The sequence below is a fragment of the Bacillus rossius genome, chromosome 5, assembly GCF_032445375.1.
Source record: "Bacillus rossius redtenbacheri isolate Brsri chromosome 5, Brsri_v3, whole genome shotgun sequence".
Taxonomy (NCBI): domain Eukaryota; kingdom Metazoa; phylum Arthropoda; class Insecta; order Phasmatodea; family Bacillidae; genus Bacillus; species Bacillus rossius.
Window position 1 is genome coordinate 60,217,097 of NC_086333.1, and position 22,735 is coordinate 60,239,831.

At 34.6% G+C, this 22,735-nt stretch overlaps 1 protein-coding gene across 1 annotated transcript in view; it reads right to left on the bottom strand.

Moving 5' to 3' along the window:
• Positions 1-22,735, bottom strand: part of LOC134531868 (small ribosomal subunit protein uS5) — a 31,345-nt gene that overhangs the window by 1,424 nt on the left and 7,186 nt on the right. The window contains exons 3-5 of the mRNA XM_063367871.1: positions 13,994-14,111; positions 8,356-8,519; positions 451-610 (exon numbers count right to left, since the gene is read on the bottom strand). Of these exons, the coding sequence (XP_063223941.1) occupies positions 451-610; positions 8,356-8,519; positions 13,994-14,111 (442 nt within the window). The remainder of the gene's footprint in view (positions 1-450; positions 611-8,355; positions 8,520-13,993; positions 14,112-22,735) is intronic.

Sequence of the window (22,735 nt, forward strand, 5' to 3'; positions counted from 1 at the left end):
ATTAAAAATCATACGTTGAACTGAAAGATACGTTATTCTAAAGTACGTTGTAACTGAATTTCACTGTCAGTGGTATACTAGATAGTTGAAAGTCCTACTCTTTTATTTTAGGGACGAGATAGGAATTGAAAATAAGCATATTGGTTTAAGCACTTTTTTTGCATACTTAAGTTTAAATGCATTGTATTGAAAAAATTTGCCTTCTTTAAGGCACGGATCACAAACTGTAGCAGCCAGTCACAATTAACTTCAGGCATTCCACTATAAATTATTTACTGAGCCTTAACAAAGCCAGAATTTAAAAATGATAGAAAAATGGTATGACATGAAAAACTGTTGCAACCAAGATGGCGTCTTCTTGCAGGTTCCCCACCCCTTCTCTTCCTCAATGTTCCCAGGTTCAGTCATTACAACTTAATGCACTAGCTAACTTGTGCCCCAGGTACTGACCGAAGTTGCCGAGTGTGCCGGTGGAGCCCCGGGCAGAAGTGTAACAGTCCTCGATGCCCGCCATCTGGAGCAGCTTCTTGGGGACCGGGGCAGACACGATGCCGGTACCCCTGGGCGCCGGGATCAGCCTCACTTGCACGGACCCACACTTACCTGTCACCTAGCAACACCAACCCCACAGTCCAGAACACTGACACAATAGCTAGAGTCAAGATTTTGTGGTGTTATTTTAAGACAAATTTCGGTGTTATATGGTTTTATCTTTTTGCTCAAAATACCCACGGCAAAATTTTCTTGCTTTTCTGTACGACATGCAAATTTATTAAAACAAATATTAATAAACACTAAAACCTCATGATCTAATTATAATAAGTTAATTTGCAAATTCATAAATTCAAACTTTTAAATAACTACTAAAAATTTTACGACTTAATTACAATCACATACACTACAAAATTACACAATTAAGCACTTCCAAAGTTACTATTAAGACGGTTTTATTGAAATGCTATCATAGTTAAATTTTCCGCATTTTCTGGAGTGAGACGTTGTCTTCTGTCACTAACTACCAGTGAGTACCTGGAAAATGAACGTTCTGCATCAACATTTGATGTTGGGAACCAGATTGCCCTTGAACTGGCTTGAGCAAATTCACTGTAGTCCCCTTTAAGGGAGCAAAGTACCTTTGCAACATCAATTTGGCTTGTTTCTGGCAATGAAAGTTCATCCTCAATTATTTTTTTGAAAACAACATAGCCATGTATGAATGTATCAATGGGAAGATGGGAAACAGAAGGCAAGTTATGCAGAGACTTCTGTAGGTTTGCATCTTCTATGCTAACCCTACTCACATTTCTTGGGTTGAACAGCAAATTAATGGCATTAAAGACTCTTAGACAAGGATGTCGTTTAACAGATGAGTTTTGCCTTAAACGCTTAAATGTTTCTCACTCGCGACATGTTTCACAAGCATATCCCGTCTCTCGTAGTCTAGCCTGCAGTTACAGAATTTGCACATGAACATTTTATCACTGAAATAAAATTCTTCGCTGGAAAATTCTTTTGATCAGTCACTGGCAGAAACCTTCGTTTTAGGCATTATCAAAAATTTTTAATCACATAGGAAGAATTTAACCTCTTAAGAGGCCACTCCAGTGTTTCAGTGGCACTACGCAACCCGCGTTAACCTCATAAGATTCAATGCAATTTTCATTTTGCTTATAACTAATTATCTAAAATAGATTTCGAAATGATGCTTGCTTTATATGTAAGACAACGATGCTCTTATCAAAGCCCCTTTCTTCGAAAACGTGCATAAATTATGGTTTTATTATAATCTTTACTAATATGCATAAGTGTATTGTCTAGGTTTGAACCATAATTTATGCACATTTTCGAAGAAAGGGGCTTTGATAAGAGCATCGTTGTCTTACATATCAAGCAAGCATCATTTCGAAATCTATATTAGTTAATTAGTTATAAGCAAAATGAAAATAGCATTGAATCTTATGAGGTTAACGCGGGTTACGTAGTGCCCCTGAAACACTGGAGTGGCCTCTTAATACGCAAAAACTTGCCGTGCTGGAAAGATCAAAACAATGGAATAGATGCGAATACAAACGCATACCGAATACCAACATACGCACGTGAAAATTAATACCGACATAAACATGTACTATTTATTATTTACAATCGTTACGTTATGCAGGGTTAATTTTATTTTCGTACCCTACGTACTTTATTTTAAATAAACAGTAAAAGCAATGCGCTTTAGTGTCTAATATTTTAAATTTTAATGATTAAAAACGTAATCTTAGAAAAACATATTTTGGACGTTTGTTATTTTTGTATTTACAGAAAGTGACCGGCGGCCATTGTATCATAGTTATCAACATCTTAAATTATTATGGTACACAAGATTACCGTTTAAAGAAAATATTACGTTAATTCCCAGACTTCATCTATAATGAATCACCGTTGCATATAATATATATGGCTGCTAGTTACTGTCAGAAATATTTGATTGTGCTGAAGATAGTGAATTGTCCTTATAGAATGGAAAAAAAAAAAACGTAAATAATCAGGATAGACGAAATTTCGTGACATATCGCGGATTTCGCACAAAATCGTTTTATTTCGTGTTTTCAAGCGGTTTTCGGTGTTATTTCGTTTTATCGCGCATTACCATATAATCGTGCCTCTAACAATAGCTTATAGAGGCCTGCCACCAAGATCAGTTTCTGTTACCTTGTTATAGCATTTAAGAATCCTGTAACATTTAAGATCTACATTTACATTAGAATTCATGATAATTTTAACTGTATAGTGTGTGGCTATAGATAGTCCCCAGAAAATGGTATATAAAATAAGGCAAAAGCAAAGCAAAAAATCTGCCTGAAAAAATAAAAGTAGCGCAAAAAATTTATTTACTTTAAAAATTCGCTATTAAATGTTAATTTTTGCCTTTTGTTTTCTTATGCTATAAACTGAAACTAAATTATTTCTGGTAATTCTGGAGCAAACTGCACTTTTACAGGAAAAAATTATAAAATGCTTATTATTTACTTCCTGACTTTTGCCCCTAATTCTCTAAGAGGGCAATCTGATATTTAAAGTAGTTTATAGTTTAAACTAATGGTTAGGTTAAGAAATATGAAATTATGCAAACAGTACTTTAGATAAGCTACATTAAAAATACTATAAAATAGTAAGTATGGTTGGTTAGGTTAAATTACTTAGGTAAATTTTAAATTGGTATAATAGTGATTTTATAGTATTTTTAATGCAGCTAATCAACCAACCAAACTTTTTAAAGTATTTTTAATGAAAAAACCTAACCAACCACTTTTTTTTTTAAGTATTCTGAATATAGCTTACCAAACATAACCACTTTTTAAAATGGTAAACGACTTAAAAGAGTATTACAGCACCCTTTTAGAGAATGTTTGAAAAACATGCTTCTGCAAATACTGTTTTTTTTTTTAATTTGAAACAAATATAAAGTTTTTCACGAGTAACAAATATTTTTCGAATTGAATACAAAAATTCAGTTAATTTTTTTTACTATTCTCAGGAGTCCAAGAAAAATTGCAGGAAATGCTTTCGCATACAGCAAGAAAGTAATGCATTAATATTATAGGGAAAATGACGATGCAAGAAAAAAATATGTTAATCATGGACAAAAAATTCGTAAATCCCGGTTACGTAAAAATTAGGTTCTACTGTACTTCTTAGCACACGTAAGGCCAGGATTTATGATGCAATGTTATGGACAGTTGTGACAGCTAATAAAAACACAACTTCCATAGGCTATTAGAAGCTATATGCGAATAATTTGAAAAATTATTTGATTTGAAATATTGAGTCGAATGTACAATTATTCGATTAAAAATCAAAATTTTTGAGTATTCGCAAATCTCTACTTGCCACCCATTACATCAACTCATCGCCACAGACATACTCATTCTGAGAAATATATTACAAAATAATAATTGTATTACATGAAATACTGTATTCACTCGCGTAATGTCCGCCCTCGCATAATGTCTGCACCCTTTATTTATATATCCTTAAAAGAAAAAAAGAAAACTATGCATAATGTCCGCACCAGTCGTCTACGGCGGGCAACACAACTTTGGCCACCCCTAAAAGAAGCAGTACGAATGGAAAGTTGACGGCTCTGTAAACAAAGCCGTGACCTTCAGCTGTCCTTTCTCTCCTGTCCTGAAAGGGTGGGGAAATTCGTTGAACTGAACAAAGCACGGTAACGGTAAACACAGCTGACCAACACGCACGCAAGTTCAAGGCATGAGTTTCGCGTCGAGTTTTGTAGTGTAGAGTACAGAATGGGTAGGGATGGTGATTTTTCGTTTTCGTGAAATAGATGCGAAAATATGCTAAATTATATTTTTCCCGCTATAAAATGCAAAATCTAGACTATTCCGAGATAAATGTGAAATCAAGGTAAAAAACGTAGATTCGACTTCACTCTACACAATTTATTTACCGATTGTATTTCGTTTCAGTTCAGTATCAAAAGAAACCATCATTTTATGGCGTATTCAGCACAAGTATCTTATTGTCACGTCATTCACAACACTATTGTTCGTAAATATTGAATGAAAAATGACCATCCGTGCCTCGCGATTGTAAACAAAACAAAGAACTAGCTGGAAGAGTGTCCGTCATCTTGAAGAGTACAAGTTTTTAGGCCACCATATTGCGACATCTCTGCTTCGCCGCGCCCATTTTCTGTCTGTTTCACGTGAAAGCCGCATTCTTGTGTAGTCTGTGGAAGGTGGTGTGTTTACAAACACGTGCATACTAGTGAATGTGTTGTATACTGTTATTTCTCATGGTAAAAATGGGACGAAATGTAATTTCCATTCGCGATCGCTAGGGACCCTGAAAAATGGTAAATAAAAACTACCAATAGCGGTGCAAAAAAACTAGTGAAAGCGGTGTAAAAAACCTGGTTAGAGCGGTGTAAAAAAAACAGTAGAAGCGGTGTAAAAAGTCAAAATTTTTAATAAAGCGGTAAATAAAATTTGTTTCACTTAACATGTAGTACATTTATGTAGAGGGGGGGGGGGGGAGGGGGGGGGGGGGAGAGAGAATACAGGAAAAGTGAAAAACACTTAACTGTTAAATTTTAACTTTCATTATGAGATAATATTGAAAACATCTTGCTATTTTAAACACTTGAACATTTACACATTTAAAATTGTAATATTAATATAAACCCTTGTTGGGAAGTTGCAAAATTTGCACATCAATATTTTTTTCTTTGCATCAAATACATAAAATTCGTCAGTTGCAAATTGATACAATTTTCGGCATGATTTAAATGCTTTTAACACGTTTAGATATTGCGAATTGCAATTGTATAACTGTTGTTTAAATTACATGCTTCATTCGAGGGCAAAGTACTAGATAAATTACTGTTTCAGATATGTAAATGCATGAATATATAAATTCAAGAATAACACTTAAATCCACTTTCCAATCTAAAAAAATATATAAAAAGTGTGTATTCAACAATAAGCAGCATAACAACAAACAAGCCCGGAGTTTCTGAGCCAAAGATAAATGTTTCTCCGAACGTCTCAGAGAAGACGAGATAAAGTGTGTAAGTTTTGTTCACAATACATCAAGGACGTCATTTTGTATGGAAGGACGCCATGTTGGTAAAATTATTATTTTTTTTTGTAAATTACCGTAATTCGGTATTGAATTCAGATATATTGTGAATGTTTTAGAAAATTAAGACTTTTTTCCGTATAAATGGGGTTTGAAAGAAAAAAGTAAAGATTCACAGCGAAAAATTAAAAAATTCAACATGGCGTCGCAATGATAAAGTGATGTACTTTCTTTTCTATGGCTTGTTATGGCCGTTTGGAAACCCGTTGGCCAACGAAAGAAAACAAAACAGTTATGTTATTGTTAGGTTAATAAACGTAATAAACCGTTTCTTGAACCCGAGGGCGTTAAAATATGAAGTTACTTATATTATCAAATTATAAAGTGAAAAAATGATTTGCCTAGGCGTCATTCTGTAAAATATTTTCGTGTAGTGTGGAGTTTTATCTTTGACTTGTAAACATATTCTTGCGCAAATCTTAAAAATAGTGATTTTAAATGGACTATTTCGTGCGAAATTTCGTGAAATAGAGGAATTTAGCCCTATTTCGCGCAAAACGAGAAAAATGGCAAATTTCGCGGAATTTCGCGACGCATAAACGGTTTGTAACACAATAAAAATAACATAAATTGTTGGTATGTTGACCCTATATGCTTGTATAAAAATTTCGTGAATAAACCATTCGCGAAATAAAAGGGTCCCTAGTGATCGCATAAATGAATACAATAATGAACAGTTCTATGAAAGTGATACGAATATTTTAATGTGCAATTTATGTAATCGCCGTCTGGAGTGGAAAAAGATGTACTTGAAAAGCACATTAAATCTGAGGGACGTCAGGCTGCAAAAAAAGATTCATCGAGAAATCGGATGAAGAAAAAAAGTTGGTAAAACCTCAAGCAACAGTTTCTGGCATGATCGAAAACCAAAAGAAGGCGAAAATTGAAAAAACGAGTTTGAATAACATTATTTGTGCACTCTACATCTACTATGGCCATGAACATGGCTAAAATATATATTTATTGTGATTTTAAGTATTCAATTCATTGTCCTCATAAGTGCAAAAAAGTTGTTTGGAAACCTGCCAAGATAGGCTATCTTTGTAGTTGTTAGATCTTTATTTCTGTGGTTGTTAATAATTAATATGTGTGATATTTAATGCTTTTTAAAAATATACTTTTCTTCAGTAATGTAAAATGAGAGAATTGGCTAAATATTGTTTTTAAAAATGCTACAAAATGCTAAATTTCAAATTCAAAATACTAAATGTTATTATTTTAAATGCTATAAATCACCATCTCTAAGAATGGGTAAATATAAATCCTTCACTGCACGGTTTAAATTAAGAGTTGTTCGTTATGCTGAAGAGCATGGGAACAGGGCTGCTGAAAGGGAGTTTGAAGTGCAGGAAAAAAGTGTTCGTCAGTGGCGGAAAATAAAAGAACAGCTGCAGTCAACTAATGCAACACGGCGTGCGTTTAAAGGACCCAGGGCTGGGAAGTTCCCAGAACTTGATGTTAAAGTTCGTGCTGTTTCGTATGAAATGGTTCAAGGAAAGACGGGGGAAAAAAAAAAAATAACATCACATTTGCAGACATGGATCAGTCTTGTTTTCTGTTGAGGTAAGACACGCAGCGCAGCGTAAAAGAAACTTCAACTTTAATTAGTGTGTACCCTGTTTTACGTGTCAGGACAGAACAAAACCCCTCTGTGTACATTTGGTTGGAATCCGTCCCTCTGCCATTCTCACGCTCTAAATGTTTCCTTCCCTTTCCTCCTTCTCTACATCACGAAGGCCATCAGATAGCTGGGAGGGGGGTGGGAGTACAGTGCGCAGCAGATGTGGAACTGGTGAGTCACTGCGCTGTTGCCAGCTCGCTGGTTCCCTACGCGCCGCACGTAAGGATATGGTACGGCTAAAATATTGCAGCCGTGCCGTTAATAGCCGTTTTAATCCATCACATATTAATCACATTAATAAGGCACACGTAACCACAGTTATTTCAGTGTAGCGCGTATTTTTTTTTAATGTTCCGGCGGGTGCGAGACAGTTACCGGTGGCAATTACAGCAAAGTAAACATGGTCTAAGCCGGGTTGTTTGCAAGCGATCCCGCAGCAATATTCTTTTAAAATACGTAGCTAGTTAAAACCAAATTGATTTTAGATACGTTTTGTGCCTTTTAAGTAACAATTAAGACACAAAATTTTGTATTTTTGTTTTTCCTCGCATAATGTCCGAACCCCAATATTTTGGCCAAAAAAGTGGTCAAATTACTGCGGACATTATGTGAGTGATTACGGTACTAACACATAACATGTCGCAAGCCAAACTTCCCCACTTGCCATCGAAACAAGCAGGGTATGGTACCTGCAGTTATATAGCGAGAAGCACAATCACAGGCCAGCCGGTAAGACAACCTATGAGCTAGACTGCAAACTCGCATCATCCAAATAATAAGAACTGTAGTGACAATACACAAAACAGCACTATTTAGTAAGACAAACGTGTACTGTTTAACATCTTGTAAACGTTGAGGTCATTCATTAGCCAGTGAGAGGTAAAGATATGGGAAAAAAAAAAAAAACAGGAAATTTCATTTGTGTGGGAAACGAGTGTGCATTGATAAAACAGTCACATTTCCCACTAGCATAAACTGCCGGGATTAAAATTTAGGTAACCTTACTGGCAAGTCAATAACCCAACCATTTAACCACGGATCACAAGATACACTAATGAGCTAATCCGAGCTGTGTGTGCGATCACCTTGCAAGGCACGGTGTGCGGCTTGCCGATCTTGTTCCCCCAGTAGCCACGCCTCACCGGCACCACGGACAACTTGGCCAATATGATGGCACCACGGATTGCTGTAGCAACTTCCTTGGAGCACTTCACGCCCAGCCCGATGTGGCCATTTGAGTCGCCAATGGCTGCAACAGTTTCCGACAAGGTACAGTTTCATACACACCAACATGGTACAGTCACATTCACGAGAAAGATGACTTCATTATCTACAGTAAAACTGATGTTACGACCCTATTTAACATGACCACATTTCTATTACAACTCCTTTTAGAGTAACCATGAAAAATTTGTTTTCAAAAATTTTAAATTTGAAGGAAAACAGCCGAAAATTCGTTACAATTGTGTTTGGCTGAATAAATCTCAGTGAGCATTGTATTGAATGTGGCACTGATCCTCTCATCACTCCTTCCCCAGATAATGCTTACGTATTGCCGGCATGTCTGCTGGCCGCATCCACCAACCATTGTGATATTGCTTCCTCTTGGACACGCTGCCCACTTCTGTTATTACAGTGAAACCTCTATTTAAAAAATCTCAAAGGACCAAAATTTGTTGTGTTTGTTGTAAAGGGGTTTGTTAAATGGAGGTTTTGCACAATATATTTCTAGTCATCATAAAGCTTCACATAAATGGCTAGAACTGTCTTTCTGACTGTTTAATACGATATGAGGAATTAAACATGAAAAAGTACATAGAATAAACTTGTTTAGTGGCCAACCATTTGATGCTTGGAAATTATCAATTCCCATCCCCAGTGCTTCCTGGCGTGCCTTTTCTTGTAAAATCGGCCCAGAGACGTTGATGTTAGATGCCCTAGCCTCAATTAGCCAATCAAAAAGTATCTTGTCCAAATCATCATTTTTACATACCTTCACACGTTTTCGATTTGTTCCTACCAGAGAAGCGTTGTTTTCGATCTGTTCCCGGTTGGATAATATGGTCGAAAGTGTAGACGCCGGGATGTCGAAACGTTTAGCTATATCACTTTTTTTTACGCCTTCAACTGCATTTAAAATTTCTAATTTTATTTTAATATAAATCTATTGCCGCTTTTTAGGATTAGAATTGATTTTACAGTAGTACCCTGTTGATTTCAGTAACTACGTGTGGAAATAAACAAACCGTGAAAACTGAAAAAACGGGAAATTGTACTCATAGATACCATAGTTAAAAATATTTGCATGTGCGCATCTTTAACCATAGAAACGCAAAATATACTAGTTGTTCGTCTTGCCAGATATGGTACGGGAGGTTTCCGCCACTAGCGCTAAATGTACCCGCCATTTTGAACAAAGTGTGGCACGACGTGTGTTATCCATGATGCTTTGTTTATTTTTTGTCTTCTGCGATGGTGCATATTATTTTAAGGTTATACGCACATATTTTTAAGCAGTGAATGCAAACAAATTAGTGGATGTCTTGTAGGAGATGTTTATTTGTGCGTGTTTTTAAAAAGCAGCAGTTCGTTGTAAAGGGAATTTCACTATTTCGGAACAAATAAAATTCGGTATTTAGAGGTTAAAAAAGCATTGATCTTATGGATGTTCAGCGGGACCTTTTGTTGCATGGGGTTTTTCGTTAAATAGAATATTCGTTAATGAAGGTTTTACTGTACTTGACACCTGAAAATTTCTTTTAAAGACTTTTTAAATGTTATAACCTTTATCTGTTCGTCTGCATTGCCACGGTGTACCGCTTACAAAAATGTAACCAGTGCTTGTTGACAACATTCATGTTTGATTATGTTGCTTCCCGTACAGAGCGCGCACACGTAGTCAAATATCAATATTGGTATCTTGCCGATTGCATGCAACGCGCGCTCTCTTTCGAGTGCTGAGTTAACTACATTTGATGGTCAGCACTCTTTCGTGGTGTGTACCACCATAGTTATGCGTTCGTTCAGGCTCACATTCTGGCCACAGATTTAGTTTTTCTATTTAAAGTAGAAGAAAGGTTTTTGTTGCATGACTTATTTATTTAATATTTTTAGGTGCTTTTGTATATACTGTACTTTTTAAATAAACATACTTTCCACAAATGGGTTTTGTTTTTATGAATAACATTACCTAAGATTAGAGGGAAAAAAGTTTTTTTGATGTTATTACAATAATAGGTTTATTTGAAAGGTGATAAGTTGTAGCTTGTGCTTCCTCAGCATTTCCCAATATATTTTGTTTATAATTTTTTTTTCTTTTTAGTTTTTAGCACCGCTTTTGTGTTTTTAAGTGAATTTTAGCACCGCTTTTGTGTTTTAAAGTGAATTTTAACACTGCTTTTGGTAATTTTTAATGACGAAATCTGAAAATTTTATTTACCACTTTCAGGGGGCCCTAAGCATAACAAATACAGGAAAGCTTCACTATAAAGAACATGAAGGGACCAAAAAATAGTTGAGTTTGTTATACTGAAGTTCTTTATACTGAAACATAAGCATTGTTATAAATATGTATACCGATAAACACATGAAACACCTTAAGTGTACTAAGGTTCAGTATCACAGTCATTAGTCTATGGCCGCTTGAAGAACCTGTTCACATACTCTCTGCTGATGCTTTGTCTATGGTCAGGAGACACATTGTAGGCAGAGCTGCCAACCTCAAATCACACCCATCATTAATGACAATTATATGGAAAAAGTACATGTAAATCATGCACGATAAATTTTTCCTGAGGAATTATAACACACACAAGATAAAATAAGGACAATAATATGCAAAAAAAAAAAAAATTAAAAATGTAGGCCTATGCATATGAATACAATGAAAATTAATGAATCAAAGGAAAAAAAAAAATATTTGAACAATACAATCATCTGAATATGTAAGAAATGTCAATAATTTTACAGGAAATTTTCAACCTTCAATTCAAAGTATGCAAAGTTATACTTTTGAACAATTGTCTTTTTATTTGCTTCTTTTATCCTGGTTGGATAAGAACTGTCTTATAAACAAACAACAGAACTTGTAAACAATAACTCTGCGTTAGTTACTTTCGTTTCTTCAGATGTAGCGAAAAAACTACGATATGGATTTATTGCTCGTCATGACTATAAAATATTCCGCATGTTTCTTTAATTCAATGTGCCCTCTACAGTCATCCCTTCCAACGTGTGCAATCGAAAAGTCACACGTGCATACATTACAAAACGCATGGTGTTCCAAAACATTTGAAGACGACAAGCATCGTCATTCTTTTGAATAGTTAGGTCTTAGGTCGAAAGTTTTGATGAATTGCGTTATTTTTTTTTCTCCCCCATATACACTTTTGTTCTGTCACACGCTTCATTTCTACAACCGGCACTGAAGAACACAACGCTATTGAAAAACGTAAAAAATTTCACGCCTGTAGACACGACAAAAACACTATGGACTGTGATGAAAAAAATGACTTTCAAAAAATAAATTAAAACACAGGTTAGCCAAAGTACCATACAAAAATTATCGTAATGTAAGTAGCCAAAAAACTAAAAATCCGAGAATATGTACTAGTTGTATCGTACAACGGACGTAATACCATTCCAATATTATTTCAAAACACGAGAATTAATCTACTAATTTCGATAGTACGTGCGCACACATACTAGTTCCGTTATTGTTTTTGTTTACGTACACGCTGTTACGTTTGAATAAGAAAATTAAAAATAAAGAACAAGTTTTTGGATGGTAATTTTTTTCATAATGTGCCTCAAGGTTGTTCGTTCAAGTGAATATTTTTGTTTCACGAAGAAACGGACCGTCGTAAAATTCGTTAAGATGAAATAAAATTCAAGGTTATTATATACGTTTTTGGCGGGACCAAACAATGAGTTCGGTTAAGTGAAGTGTTCGTTAACTGAAGTTCGTTGTACTGGTGCTTTCCTGTAGTAAAATAACTTAGGTGCTGAATTTCACGCTTTGAATGGCTGGCTCGACAGATTTAAGAACAAAGTGGGAATTTTCTATAGAACTGTAAGTAAGGAATCTAAGTGTGTGTGATGATACTGTCCAGAGTTGAATACAGACAAAGTTTCATGAAATTATAAAGAACTTTGAACCAAAAAATGCATTCAATGTCAATGAATGTGGTTTGTTTTTCAACATTGTTCCAGAAAAAACCTTTGTTTAAAAGTTGAAACATGCCACGGAGGTAAACAAATTAATAAAAGGGTGACTGTTACTGGGTGCCAACATGGATGGCACTGAAAAGTTACCATGGCTGGTAATTGGGAGGGGGGAAAAAACATGTTTTATCAACATAAAAGACATTAATTACGATGCAAGTATGCAAACAAGCCTGTGTGAATGACAGGAAGCATTTTTTTAGACTGTGAGAGCAATGCATGCCAATATGAGGTGCAGAATTCTAAAGATTATGCTTTTCATGGATCGCTGCCCTGCTCGTCATAAGGAAATATCCAACCTAACAAATATTCAGATCAAATTTCTCCCACCAAATTCAACATCCATACTCCAACCAATGGATTAAGGAATACATAAAAGTTCAAATAACATTTTTGTAAACATAACAAGCATGAAAAGTGTCAAAAATAGTTACAAGATCAACATCCTTAACATGAAATTTTTAGCTGCTTCATGAAAAATGTTCCAACACCATTACTGGCAATACTTGTTTCAGAAAAAGCAGGCTTTGGTGCTCAGCACGTTGACAATGGTGTTTCCCCCTGACAAATCTTTTGAGGACAGTGAATCAATTGCAGGTGCTTCTACCTGCAGTAAAAATTTGAGAACTCTTCAAGAGCAACTGAAATTGTAATGCACTTGCTAAGATTATGTCTCAGTTGATGATGCAGTCCTACCATGAGAGCTATGAACTATAGAAGATTTATGTGCACAATACAAGGATAATTAGCAGATGCAGTCCTACCATGAGAGCTATGAACTGTAGAAGATTTATGTGCACAATACAAGGATAATTAGCAGAGGACAAGATCGACGATGAAGGTGACTCCACTTCCATGCCAACATACTCAATAACACTTCAACAAATGGACAAACTGAGATTAATTGGTCATTAGAACAAAAAATGTCACAGATAGTATGTGGACAATTTTGTGGTAGCTTGACAATTTTGTGATGGCTGTCTGAAAATGTCTTTCTTAAAACCAACAACTCTGACCCAGGAAGTTAGTTACAGCTTTTTTTGTCTATGGGTGTTTTGTTTTGTGCTTATTAAATTCAATTTAAATAATTCAGTTTGCTAATATATTTGTATATTTTATCCAGCATGCAGACGATAACAAGGATACAAAAGGGTAATTTTTGAATTAATACATTAGTATGTCAATTGAGTGAAATTAATTTTTAATATAGCAACTGATTTTGAACTATTTCCCTCTTAAGAAGTTTTCCCTGTTACGAAGTTTTTAGCATCATGTCCCATGAAAAGTCTAAACATTACATAAAATGAACTACTAAAGATAGAGTGTATAACATAACCAAGGTAAATATATATTTTTCCCTTGTTCATATTCAATAGTAGATAACTTTATTTCCCAACAGGATTCAGACGATTGCCACAAAAGAATTGATAGGTAGCCAAATTACCAGTTAACTAACACAGCCGGCCAAACTAGACACAAACATGCCGGTAACCAACTCACCTACAAAGGCCTTGAACCTGGTGCGTTGACCGGCACGTGTCTGCTTCTGAACAGGCATGATCTTCAACACCTCATCCTTCAGAGACGGCCCGATGAAGAAATCAATAATTTCAAACTCCTGCACAATAAAATTTGAGTTATGACATTGCAGTTTACAACATTAAAAATACTAGGAAAGAACACAATAAATTTCAAGGACATTCATTACATGCCAATCAACACAGCCTACTAGTAAATGTAAGATTAAAACCGAAAGTATAAGCCAAAGGTAATAATTTATAGTAACCTAGCTAATGCCCGGCATTCTTCGCCATGTAATTAGTATTAAGTAGGTACACATATACAGGATGTCTACCAGATCTAGTAAATTAAATTCCCTGATTTTTCCAGGTTTTCCAGGTCTAAAACTGAATTTTTCCAGGTTTTCTTTAACACAATTACGACATTCCAAGAAACTGAAAAAAATTGCATAATATTACATTGACGGGTTTCAAAGTATTTCAACTTACTTAAATTAGTAAAAAAATTACCTTCTTCCAAACGTGGCCAAAGTGACTCAATTGATGGCAAATAAAACATGCTGCTACAAATATTTTACACACTTCCTTTTGCAAAAAAAATTAGTAAAAGGAAGCTCCCATCAATTTCGCAGTGACTCAACTTTTGCATCTATTGCACTTACTTCAGAACGAGCCAAATCCAACATTCGAGCCTTCTTCAACTGCAATGCCTTGATCTCCTCTTCAACTCTTCTTTTTTCTGCCTTCTTCTTGTCTGTAGCTTCCTTTTCTTTTTGTTTTGTTTGCAGGGCTTCCTTACGCCTACAACTAGCATTTCTTACATACTGCTCTACACCTCCAGAATGTTGAACAAAGTCATTCATCTGTCTTTGTGCGATCAGTATTTCTTCCTGCAAGTTTTCAGTCAGCTGATTAGAATTCACTGAAAATCCTCTTTCCAATGATGCATTTCCATGGGAAAGTACCAACACCATCCTCACAAACTTTAGAAGGCCTGTTTTGGAAGCTACTGTATATGCCTTAAGAATGAGCATCCACAAGTGATCAAGGCGCCCGTCTTCTCGAGAAAAAGACGAGAACAGTGCTGCAGAATCTTGCAAGGAACATACCAACTGATATGATCACTCAATGTTATCAGCTTCTTGTCCTGATAGCCACCTGTTTTGAAGACAACATTCTAAATTGTAATTCACATGCTGTTTCCTCACACCCGAATTTAAAGCCACAGACGGACATAAGCAAGAAATTCCCTTGGTAAGATTGTACTTCAGGGAACTTTTGTCTTGAAGCTTTTTTACCATAACCTTTAGACAAGTCCTATCATTTTTCTGTAACAGGACAGACTTTTCTGGTACTTTCTCTTTCTTTATGGCATGGCGTACTGCATAACCCAACTTGATATTGTTAGCAGTCAATAGATTTTCCTGGTTATCTACATCCAATCGAGATACATTGCGTTTCTCCCTAAAGCTCCTCAGTACTTCTGGTTTCAAAATTTTCCTGCCAAAGCTAATAAAACCAGTGAATCATAGAGAAAAGGTGCCATGGGTGCTTCACTTTGGAACATTGTGAGAAACAATTCCAGCTCTGATGCCAAAAAATGGAAGAATGTCAATTTTACTTTTAGAAGATTATCTTCAAGAGCACATTTCACTACACTGAAAGAGAGAGATGAAATAGAAACTTCACTAACAAATTTCTTTAGGTGGGGTAACGTTTTCATGGCACGCTCACAACTGCAGTATTCCATCTGATTGCACAAAATTTCTTGGGAAAAAGCTCTGATCCAGTTATTCTAATGTAATCTGCCCTCCTTGCAGATATGTGCTTAAACAAATAGTAACTGTGCCTCAAAAAACTAAAAACGTCCCATTGTGTAACAGAAATTCCAGTTTTGAAAGCATAATGGACCGTATGAAGCCCACAGCTACCAATTTCTAGCAACGATGGTGAATCTTCACCAAAAGTGTCTGTGATATGTATTTTCAACGCTAACAAAAATGTCCAGTTTACGTTGAGGGCATCCATAAATACTTAAAATTAAATGCACCTATCGGTATAATCTGAACGTGGGAAGCACATGCTGCAGCACGTCATGTCAGCAGGATAACAGACCATCTTGAACCAGATTGTATCACGTGATTTGATGCCACTTCCGAATCCGATGGTAAATAAAAGAATTTTGACGCGGGAACTGTTCGTTATTTGCCATTCAAAAATATAAATGGGAGGGGATACACATGATGCCACGTCAATGCAAGCTGATCAATAAACAAAAAACATATATTGCCAACTACAACCTACCAAACAAAAATTCCCTGATTTTTCCCTGATTACAAAATTCCCTGATATTTCCAGGTTTTCCAGGGTCAGTAGACACCCTGCATATACAAAGCACGTTATATCTCTCTATACCTCCCTCTGTATCTCTCTTCTTTCTCTTTAACTCATATCTATAAATTTATATATATAAAATTATATATGTATCACCTTATTTCTCTCTATGTCTATATATCTCTATATCTCTATCTCATGATGTCATTATCTCTCTACATTTCTCTTATTTTTCTCTTTATCTCTCTCGACTCACCACCATTATTTTGGACAATATAAAAGAGGAAGTTTCATAAAATACTTACTGGTAATTATCCACTAAACACATCATATCAAATTTTGGTAAATAAGTAGTTCAGCGGTATTTGTGAAAAAAAAAAAATGTTAAAAATCCAAAAATACTTCTATTGTATGCACTTTAACTTCCTCTTTTCATTAAACCCGGCGAAGATAAGAAATTCCAAATACTTTAGGAGATATTGAAATTTTTAATTTTCATTGTTGGGCGATATTTGTTAAAAAAAATTTACAAATTCCGAAAATACTTTTATTCTATGCACTTTAACTTCTTCTTTTCATGAAATCCGGCAGATATAAGGGTAAATATTTACTTGGGCGGTATTTCCGAAAAAAAATTGTTAAAAATCCGAAAATACCTTTATTTTATGCTCTTCAACTTCCTCTTTTCATTAAAAGTGGCGGAGGTAAGAAATTCCAAATACTTTAGAAGATATCGAATTTTTAAATTTCATCATATGTAGTTGAGCGGTAGTTGCGAAAATAAATGTTAAAAATCCGAAAATACCTTTATCATATGCTCTTCAATTTCCTCTTTTCATTAAAAGCGGCGGAGATAAGAAATTCCAAATACTTTAGGAGATATCGAATTTTTTAATTTTGCAATACAAGACCTGTGGAACCATTCGAGCGGCGCCATTTTTGTTATTTTACAGTGTGTTCGTGAATACGTGAATCGTGAATGCGTAATTAATAAAATGGTTGATTAGGTCAGGTCAGTTACATTATTAATACTTTCAAACTAAGCCGACATTAAAAATTATTTTGTGAATTAATTTTAATGGCTGTTTAGTTTTAAAATATTTATAATGTAACTGACCTGACCAAACAAACCCGGACAGACGGTGAACAGTAAACTAAAATGGTCGATTAGGTCAGGTCAGTTACATTATAAATACTTTCAAACTAAGGTGATATTAAAAATGTGAATTAATTTTAATTATTCTTTAGTTTTAAATTATTTATAATGTAACTGACCTTACCTAACAAACCAGTAACAAAGGATGTACAGTAACAACTCACGTAAATTTTTTTGTTACTTATTACTTGCGCAACAATATCAAAATAACAAATAAGACTTTAAAATTAGAAACGTTAAAAACTCACCTAAGTTGGAGGCGGTAATTAAACACCGTTTTAAACAATAATTGAACTAAATAATCACGTATTAGTTCATTTGAATTCTGGCCTATCACGAACAATCACGTGACATCATTATCCAATAAAAAAAATAGATACTCGTACGTAAACAAGAAACAATGGTGCACGCACGCCACAGGAATGCGCTGGTTTTGTGCTGAAATTTAAAAATTCAATATCTCCTAAAGTATTTGGAATTTCTAATCTCCGCCGCTTTTAATGAAAAGAGGAATTTGAAGAGCATATAATAAAGGTATTTTCGGATTTTTAACATTTTTTTCCGCAAATACCGCTCAACTACATATGAAGAAATTTAAAAATTCGATATCTCCTAAAGTATTTGGAATTTCTAATCTCCGCCGATTTTAATGAAAAGAGGAAGTTGAAGAGCATAAAATAAAGGTATTTTCGGATTTTTAACATTTTTTTTCGGAAATACCGCCCAAGTAAATATTTACCGATATAAGAAATTCCAAATACTTTAGGAGATATCGAATTTTTTAATTTTCATCACAATACCTGTGCATTCATGCGACATTCAACATTGTTTCTTGTTTACGAGTATGATTTTTTTTTTCGTGACGTAGGTAAACGACTACATCATTTCCTTCTAATGGCAAAGGAAATGTACCCGCCTCCAACTTAGGTGGGTTTTTAATGTTTCTAATTTTAAAGTCTTATTTTTTATTTGGATATTGTTGCGCAAGTAATAAGTAACAAGTAACAAAATTTTTTTACGTTTAATGTTCATCATTTGTCCGGGTTTGTTAGGTGAGGTCAGTTACATTATAAATACTTTAAAACTAAAGAACCATTGAAATTAAATCATATTTTTAATGTACGCTTAGTTTGAAAGTATTCATAATGTAACTTACCTGACCTAATCAACCATTTTAGTTCCTACTGTTCATCCTTTGTCCCGGTTTGTTTGGTCAGGTCAGTTACATTATAAATATTTTAAAACTAAACAGCCATTAAAATCAATTCACATTATTTTTTATGTCCGCTTAGTTTGAAAGTATTAATAATGTAACTGACCTTGACCTAATCGACCATTTTATTTATTACGCATTCACGAACACACTGCAAAATAACAAAAATTGTGGCGGTCGAATGGTTGTACAGGTGTTATATTGCAAAATTAAAAAATGTCATCTCACCTAAAGTATTTGGAATTTCTTATCTCCGCCGGGTTTAATAAAAAGAGGAAGTGAAAGAGCATATAAAAGTAATTTCAGATTTTTAGAATTTTTTTTCCGCAAATACAGCTAATCTACATGTTCAAAATTAAAAAATTTGATACCTCCTTAAGTATTTGGAATTTCTTATCTCCGCCGGTTGATTTGAAAAGAGGAAGTGAAAGAGCATAGAATAAAAGTATTTTTGGATTTTTAACATTTTTCCCCTGCATATACCGCTACTCTACATATGTACCAGAATTACTTATCCACAATCAGCTTATTCTAAATGCTTTTCGTAAACAGACACACCTCTTGGATGCATTGTTTCTTAGGGCTGGGCCGATACCACTTTTCACCGATTCCACCGATAGCGTTTCTTATGGGCCGATACTGCCGATACTAACCAAAGAAATGTTTGTGTTATGAAAGGATATTTAACTTATAAAGTATTTTTTAATTACATATTAAGTAAGGTAGATGTACCAGTAGTCGTCATGCTAAGAAGAGTTTTATAAAAAAAAAATTGTGTACATAACCTTGTAGTTGTATTACTGCCCCTACATGTTTGTTTTTAACCTCAAACTTTACTCTACAATGCTATCCAACACTCTTCGATAAACACAAATTATTTTTGTAGATTTATAATTTTGAAAAAAGTGTGATTTCGAGCCAGTAGTCGTCATGCAAATTTTCGTGTTTGCCAGTGTTCGTCACATGTTTGTGCCAGTAGTCGTCATGTGCGAGTTCGGCTGCATTAGTTTTAATTCATGGATCCAGAATGATAGTATTGTACTATTTGGGCTTCAAATTTTATTTGGTACTATATTTTAAACATCAAAATGGCATTTCATAAAGATCGTTCAGTAATATAATGAATAATCCTCATTAAATTTTGAATTTACTTACAGCACTCACGGAACAAAGAGGGACAGCACATAGAGCTGTAGCAAACCGAATGTATTCGTTACTGAGTAACGGGTGTGCCGTCTAGTAACGAGTAACGAAACGTTACACACGGCTGCATTTTGTTACTCGCATTTCTCGTATATTTTACGCATGTGCACGCATATTCAATGAATTTACGATACAAAGAACGATGTTTGTTTATTAATAAAGTATAATTTGGAAATTCCTCGTCTAAGTTTTTTTACTGTTTATTAAAGGTATTATGTGCGAAGACAAAGTTTGAGATTTGAACAGAAACAACGTAACAAAGTATTTTTTTACAAATTAGAAATATGTATGTTTTTGTTTTTCACTATTGCGTATTTTCACGTTTTTTTGTTCTTATCTTAAAAGAGATATAATAAAGCCGCTCTAATGAGATTTAATTGTTTCTTGGTTAACAAAAATGGTTTAATTATCAAATATTGTTAATTGTTTATATTCTATTTATTATTATTTACGCGACGTCATACTGTACGCATACGCAATACGACTCAAATCGTTGCTGCAACATAACATAGCATGTTATGCGGTATCACAAGTAAAATATAAAAATGAATCAGGGCCCGCCCATCTTCCTACCCAAGGGCGATTTGCCTTTGTGTTTATCGGACAATGTGTTCCTTGGCACACTATTTTTTTCCGCTGCTCATTTTATACTCATACCATTCGCTACATCTTTAAGAGCAGCTTCCATGGCTGACTCTTCATACAACAGTATTTTCCGTTTTGGCATTTTGCCCTGTAATTAAAGAACGAGACACATTACAATGTTTAGTTTACTTATTAATGTCAAAATATATATCGAATGACCCCTAAATTAATGTAAACAACAATGCCTACACAATTTTTGCAATCAATAAAGTAAAGTAATTTCCGACCCAGAAGTCGTCATACACATGCATCGGAAGTCGTCATAGGTGACGACTACTGGATCTGATCATAATAACGTACTTTGTCTATTAACAACAAAGAACCAATATTATTTAAGAACTTTAGGGTGTAACTTAGCACAACTTTAAATAAAATATTAAATGTACCAGTGCTAGTCAGGTATGACGAACACTAGCAATACAAGGTTTTTATTGATCCAGTTTTCGTCACCCTAACTAAATCATACAAAGAAAACGAATTTTTTTAAATAAACACTTTCACCTCTTCAAGAACATTTAACTAACACATTCAGCACAAAACATCACGAATAAACATGAAAAATTACAGAATTAGAAGTAAAAATGTGCACTAACGTCCTTAGTGTTTTAGTATAGGAATTCCCCTATTTATCTTCACTGCTCTACGAACTTTTGATGCACTGACTTTTTTTGTTTGAAAATAGTGTTTGTTCCGAAAACTATTGTGGTAATTTCAGCTAGAACGTCGACCAAATTTTTGTCAATATTTAAGTTGGCGATATATTGAGCTACTTCTCTATTATTTACATTTGAAGTTGCTAGTGACGACCATTGGAGCAGTGACGAGTACCGGTGCACTTACCTTATTTGGAATTTCCTATCTCCGCATGCTGTAATGAAAAGAGGATGTAAAAGAGCATATAATGAAAGTTATTTCAGATTTTGAAAAAAATTTTTGACGATAATACGTACACTACATATATACCAAAAATTGAAATTCTAAACAACCTTTTGTTACAGTTGAATTAGACATGCCAAATGCACTGACATGCATTGGAACAGTACCAGTCCATGAGAAATAATTGGCAGGATTTGCATTTTGTGTGTACTTTTCCCCCTAATAGCTGGACATATTCAAACCCAATTATAAAATAATGTTCAACTGTTCAACATACAGTACCTACAGTTTTTTTCATATAGTCAAGAATGTTTGTTTGAACTTTCCTTTGAGAAATGTCTTTCATAACTTTGCAATGCTGATACCCACACACTTTTGGGTACTCATAACTTCTACGGTTAGGCCTACCTACATATGCTGCCGTAATACACTTAATATAAAAATATAAACTAGTTATCCACGTCGTCACGTCGCCGTTAAACAAGCTTCACGAAACGTCACAAAATGTTCACTAGCGTCGGAAACTGTGTGCCACTTGATCTGTTAAATAAATGTTGTATACGTATTACAATTGTGTACGATTACGAAAGATGTTAATTTGAAATGATGTTTACAAACAAATTATGGGTTAGGTCATCGAAACAGAAAACAAACGGTAACATAAACGCATTAGTAGTCGTTGGCCATCGTATGATCCACGTTTTATGTACCTAGCCAGATATGGCCGCCATCTGCCAATATCCATTGCTACAAATTCAAACGCGAAAATACGCATTTTGTAGGATAAATATTATCGAATCTTTTTTTCTTAGTTGAAAAAGTTAAGCGTTTTTTATTTATAACTCTTGATTATTCCGCATAAATGTTATGTTGCTACACCAATCACACAAAAACGGACATTTTTTTACACGAATGAAATTTCTATCCGCACGGTTACCAGCACTGCACCTGCCATTTTACTCAACGAAATAAAGAAAACGTCTGTAAACAATTTCCACAAGACCTGTTGTTAAACAAAGCTATAGAATTGTGAATGAAATGAGAAAATGTTTAATATTTTGTATAATAATATCGGCAAAAAGATACGTATTAACGAGAAATTACAGTCCAGGGCTTTGAAAAACGTACGTTATATATTTATTATGCCCATTAATTTGCATGGCGTTTCAAGACCGGTGGCTTTATACGTTATACTGGATTGTACATTAACAAGAGGGACGTACTAGAGAGAATTCGCTGTAACACAGTTTAAGAACTTGGACTGAGGTATCGGCACGAAGTATCGGCAATTATTT